The sequence below is a fragment of the Neovison vison genome, chromosome 12, assembly GCF_020171115.1.
Source record: "Neovison vison isolate M4711 chromosome 12, ASM_NN_V1, whole genome shotgun sequence".
Taxonomy (NCBI): Eukaryota; Metazoa; Chordata; class Mammalia; order Carnivora; family Mustelidae; genus Neogale; species Neogale vison.
Genome location: NC_058102.1, coordinates 55086820 through 55093224, shown reverse-complemented (window position 1 = coordinate 55093224; position 6405 = coordinate 55086820). Strand labels below are relative to the sequence as shown.

General features: G+C 36.0%; 1 protein-coding gene across 1 annotated transcript; it reads left to right on the top strand.

The window, feature by feature from the left end:
* Positions 1-4246: 4246 nt before the first annotated feature.
* LOC122891896 (taste receptor type 2 member 46-like) lies at positions 4247-5170 on the top strand. The gene has a single exon (XM_044227932.1). The coding sequence runs from the start codon at positions 4247-4249 to the stop codon at positions 5168-5170; it is 924 nt and encodes a 307-aa protein (XP_044083867.1).
* The last annotated feature ends 1235 nt before the right edge of the window (positions 5171-6405 follow it).

Here is a 6405-nt window from a genome sequence, read left to right as displayed (position 1 = left end):
GTATAATATGCCCATTTTATGTATGTAATTTGATTAGCTCTATTGTTTTCCTCCTTAAAACAATGACCATGAAAAGGTATAGAACAATTTCACCACCTTCAAAGTTATTCTGTTCTGTTGTGATCAGATTCCAGAAACTACTTTTGTTCCTTTCTTAGTTTTGCTTGTTTTATAAATCATACTGTATGTATTCTTTTTTGCCCAGTCCAAAAAACATCATAGTTTTTTTAGACTAATTCACATTGCTGAGTTTATTTCTTTTATTGCTAAGTGATATTTTATTTTATGGATAGTCCATAATTTATTAATTCATCTCCCTGCTGGTGTATATTTAAGCTGTTTCCAGCAGTAATGAACTCTAATGAGTAAAGCTGGTATTAACATTCTTGCTAAGGTGTTTTTGTGTACATATGATTTTATTTATTTTGATTAAATAAATATATGAGTGGGAGAGCTGAATTGTTGGCAATATATATGTATAACTTTATTAGAAACTGTCATTCATGGGGTGCCTGGGTGGCTCAGTGGGTTAAAGCCTCTGCCTTAGGCCTAGGTCCTGATCCCAGGGTCCCAGGATCGAGCCCTGAATCCAGCTCTCTGCTCAGCAGGGAGCCTGCTTCCCCCTCTCTCTCTGCCTGCCTCTCTTCCTACTTGTGATCTCTGTCTCTGTCAAATAAATAAATAAAATCTTTTAAAAAAAACAAAACTGTCAATCAGTTTTCCAAAGTGGTTGGTTTATTTTACACTCAACAGAAATATATGAGAATTCTAGTTGCTTTAGATCACAGTCACAATCTAGCATGATCAGTTTCTTTAATTTCAGCATTCTTGTGGGTTCGAAGATGTTTACATTTGCACTTCCCTTATGTGTAATGATGTCATGCAACTTTTTGTTGGTTTATTGCATCTTCTTTTGTTAAAGGTCTTTTTAAATCTTTTGCTTATTTTCCTTAAGTTGCGATGTTTTCTTTGTATTGAGTTGAAAGACTATTTAGTATTTACACATATATTTATAAAACAGTCCTTTGCAATATATATATTATAGTTATGCTTACATATTTATATATACTTATATATGTACATATACATGGTAAACATTGTAATTTTTTAAAGATATTATTTATTTGCTTGATAGAGAGAGAGAGCACAAGCAGGGGGAGAGGGAGAAGCAGGTTCCCCATTGAACAGGGAGCCTTACGTGGGCCTCGATCCTAGGGCGCTGGGTTCATGATCTGAGCTGAAGGCAGATGCTTAACAGACTGAGCCATCCAGGCACCCCTGTAATTTTCTTAAAAGTGTCTTTTCATGAAATATAATTCATCACTTTTTTCTTTTTCGTTTAGCTTTTTGTATGTGTGTGTGCATACAAGTATGCATGTATATGTTCTTGCTAAGAAATCTTGGCTTATCCCACGACCACAGAAACATAATCCAATTATTTTCTAGAAGCATTATTGTTTTATCTTTTATACTTAAATCTAAGATCACCTCAAAATAATTTTTATGTGGCCTGAGGTAAAAATTGAAGTTTATTTTTTCACCACACCATTATTCAGTTTCCCAGCATCATTTGTTAAAGAGAATTTTATTTCTCATGGAATTGTTTGGTTCCTTTGTCAAAATGAACTGACCATATGTGTGTGGGTTTATCATTAGATAGTGTTTTGTAATCTACTGACCTACTTGTATATCATACTGACTTAATTACTGTAGCTCCATAATCATGAAATCAGACTTGTATTTGTAGACCAAATGTTTTTGGTTCTGATATACTTCAATTTCTAAGTTTTATGCATCATGCTTTTGGTATTGTATCTAAAAGATCTGCCCAAGAGAAGTTTATAAAAGTTTCCTCCAATGTTTTATTTATTTATTTAAGATGTTATTTATTTATTCATGAGAAACAGAGAGAGAGAGAGAGAGAGAGAGAGAGAGAGAGGCAGAGGCAGGCTCCCTGTGGAGCCTGGAGACCGATTTGGACTGGACCAGAGCTGAAAGGCAGATGCTTCACCTACTGAGCCACCCAGGACCCCTCCTAGGCTTTATTACAGAAGTTTTATATCGTACATCAATTTTAAGTTAATTTTTGCACATGGTATGAAATAAGAGTCTAGGGGCACCTGGGTGGCTCAGTCCTTACGAGTCTGGCCTTCAGCTCAGGTCATGATCCCAGGGTCCTAGGATCAAGCCTCAAAGGGGGTTCCCTGCTCAGCAGGGAGCATGTTTCTCTTTCTCTCCCTTCCTCTGCTTGTGTTCCCTCTCTTGTTCTCTCTTTCTTTGTCAAATAAATAAGTAAAATCTAAAAAAAAAAAAGAAAAAAAAGAAAAAAGATGGGCCTAAAATGAATTTTATTCATGTGGATATCCAATTTTCCCAGCATCATTTGTTAGAAAAATGAGACATCATCTCTCCCATTGAATTGACATGATACTTTTTTTGAAATCAGTTAACCATGAATATTAGGGCTGATTTCTGAACTTCAGTTGTGTTTCACTGCTTCATATAAGTCTATCATTCTGTAAGTATCACACTATTTTGATGAATGTAGCTTTCTAGCAAGCTTTGAAATCAGGAATTATAATTTTCCAAAATAGGGATTGCATTGAATATATATACTTCATCTCTTCACCTAAAAAGATTCTTCTCTTGCTGGATTTTAGTTCAGCTGGTTCTCCTTCCTTGCACAGCTCTGTGATTTTTTGAAACAGAATTTCAACATTTTTTACTCTAATCTCAGTTATTAACAGGAGGAAATCTTGTTTTTTCAACCTGCTACTTTGTATTTGTTAATGAAAGTTCTTGCAGGTTAACTCTGAAGCATGGAATAACAAAGTATCAAATAGCAGTCCTCCAGGCCTGCTCTGTACCGGAAAGGTAAAAGGAAAAGCACTTTACACAAATCAGGTACTAACTCCTCACAAAGACCTGAAGAGGATATAATCATCTGCATTTTATTTGATGATTTGACTGAGGCAGACAGAAATTTTTTAAAAAAGATTTTATTTACTTATTACTAAGTGAGAGACATAGCATGAGCGGGAGTGGGGGGCAGAGTGGGAGGCAGACTCCTTGCTGAGTGGGGAGTCCCTTGTGGGATTCAATGTCGGATCCTAAGATCGTAACCTGAGCTGAAGGCAGATGCTTGACGGACTGAGCCACCCAGGTGCCCTGACAGAAATCAATTTTAAAATAGATTAGAAACATAAGATGCAAAGAATCTGGGTTTTCCTTCCTGGCAGTCCAACTCTAAGACCCTCTGCTAAAATGAGTTATATTATAGTATAAAACCTGGAGCTGAATAAAATCCAAAGGTAGAGGCTAATTTTAACATCTATTAATCTTAAAATATTAAGTAATCAACAATGAATCAAACTGAAGGCAAACAGAATATTTACAAATAGAGAAGTCCAGAATCAACAGTGGAAAGCCATGTTCTTTTGAAGTTTCCAAGGGATATTTAGAAAATTTCTGAATGTTTTAATTAAATAATACTTAAATATTAAATAGACTCAAGAGAGAAACTTAATCAAAGACTTAACCATGAGAGATATGTTTAGTAACTACAAATACTGGACTAAAAAGCCTGAATGAGAGAAAAGATGGATTTAAACCTGGATGATCTCCCTGAAATTCATTTTCCATTTTGAAAATTATAGGACATGAAATGTCTGGCTGGCTAACTCAGTAAAGCATGTGACTCTTGATCTCAGGGTTGTGAGTTTGAGCCTCACATTGGGCATAGAGCTTTATCTAACAATTAAGATGCTGTATATTGTGTTTTGGGGTTTTCAGTTTTACTATACAACAAATAGAGTTGTATACACAACTTATGTTTGTATACACATAATTTGTATACACAAATTATGAAGAGGTTAAACAAGAAAAAAATGGCAAAACACTGAAAGACAATACGGCTTTATTTGCATGTTAGCAAATGAGAATTCAGCTTTCATTTTAGCATCCATTATGAGTTTTCCAGCCTACAGCAAAGACATAAGGTGTATGAATAGAAGTTAATTTGAGCTGTTTGAGGAATAACTATGGTTTTTCATCTAGACAGCATTGAGCTCATCTACTAGCATGCCCTGGTGCTTTCCTACTTGACATTGGTCACAGAATTTAAAAGAAACAAGAACTTTCCTGGACACTCAGAGATCAGCAGCCTATAGAACATAAAGTCAGAATATTCAAGGAACCACAACTAGTAACATTAGACTTGACTTTTGGTTTGTTCTTCTTTCTAGACATGGTAACTTTTCTACTGAACATTTTAGACATCCTCATAATAACAGAATTTGTTCTAGGAAATTTTGCCAATAGTTTCATAGTGGTGGTGAACTGCATTGACTGGGTCAAAAGACAAAAGATGTCCTCAGCTGATCAAATTCTCACTGCTCTGGCGATCTCCAGAATCGGTTTGCTCTGCGTAATGTTAATAAATTGGTATGGAACTGTGTTGAATCCAGATTTATTTAGATTGGAAACAAGACTTCTGGTTCATATTGCGTGGACAGCAAGCAATCATTTTAGCGTCTGGCTTGCTACTTGCCTCAGCGTATTTTATTTGTTCAAAATAGCCAATTTCTCTAGCTTTATTTTTCTTTGCCTCAAGTGGAGAGTTAAAAGTGTAATTCTTGTGATACTGTTGGTGTCTTCGTTCTTTTTGGTTTTTCATGTTGCGGTGGTAAGCATATATGAGCTGACGAAGGAATATGAAGGAAACATCACTAGAAAATCCAGATTGGTGAACATTGCACGCCTTTCAAATATGACTGTGTTCACGTTAGCAAACTTTGTGCCCTTTGTTATATCCCTGACATCTTTTCTGCTGTTAATCTTTTCCCTGTGGAAACATCTCAAGAAGATGCAATCTGGTGGTAAAAGATGCCAAGATCCCAGCACCAAGGTCCACATAAGAGCCATGCAGACTGTGATCTCCTTTCTCTTGCTATTAGCTGGTCACTTCCTGACTCTAATTGTCACTGTCTGGAGTTCTGAGTGGCTGCCGACCAAACTGTTCTACGTGTTTTGCCAAACTCTTGGATTTGTGTATCCTTCAAGCCACTCATTTATCCTGATCTGGGGAAACAAGAAGCTAAAACAGGTCTTTCTGTCTATTTTGTATCAGGGGAAGTACTGGCTGAAAGAACAGAAACTCTCAACTCCATAGACCAGTAAGAAGTGGCATTGTGTATATTCTGAAGGTTGTTAGCACTTTATACCTCCTACTGGTTTTTCCATAGTGTATGTAATTGAGTAATTTTCAGAGTTTTAGTTAGAAAAGTCTTACTTAAGCTTATCACTTGAAAGTATATATGTGTATGTATGAAAAATGTAAGAAAGATTGGAAATAATATACCCTTGCCAATTTTTTTCAGGTAAACAATCTAATTATGCATATTATTATAAGAAATTCCAGAGAATTATGAAGCCATGTGTATTTCAAATACATTCACAAAGGTATGATGAAATGAATGAAGATTATGCATTTTTCATAACTGACAAGTTATCTGGGATGTCATTGCTCTTTTTCATTGTAATTTCTATCACTTTGTGTTTAGATTTCATTGTTTGAATATCCAGTCTTTTGCATGGTAAGAATATTCAATTCTAAATCACGCAGTGAGGTGAATGTTTGGGGTTGATATTATTCAACCCTAAATTCTTATTTCATGGTTAATAAAGAGCTAACTAGGGCTGTGATTAAGGAAGCTGTACAAATATTGCAAGTAAACATATTGCAAGTAAATTTTATATATGTGTACAATAAACTCTACTGAAGGGTTGCTGGGGGGAGGGGGGTTGGGAGAAGGGAGGTGGGGTTGTGGACATTGGGGAGGGTGTGTGTTTTGGTGAGTGCTGTGAAGTGTGTAAACCTGGTGATTCACAGACCTATACCCCTGGGGATAAAAATATATTATACGTTTATAAAAAATAAATTTTAAAAAAAGGTGAAAAGCTTAGGAAGAGCTGAGTTCTACAACAGGGATAGTATGAAAGAAACATGCTCATGACATCTTTTAAAAAATTTTTTTATTTTTTAAATTTCATTTTAGTGTTCCAGAATTCATTGTTTATGCACCACACCCAGTGTTCCATGCAATACGTGCCCTCCATAATACCCACCACCTGGCTCACCCAACCTCCCACTCCCCTCCCCTCTAAAACCCTCAGTTTGTTTCTCAGATTCCACAGTCTCTCATGGTTCATCTCCCCCCTCCAATTTCCTCCAACTCCTTCTCTTCTCCATCTCCCCATGTCCTCCATGTTATTCCTTAAGCTCCATAAATAAGCGAAACTATATGATTATTGACTCTCTCTGCTTGGCTTATTTCACTCAGTATAATCTCTACCAGTCCTGTCCAAATTGATACAAAAGTTGGGTATTCATCCTCTCTGATGGAG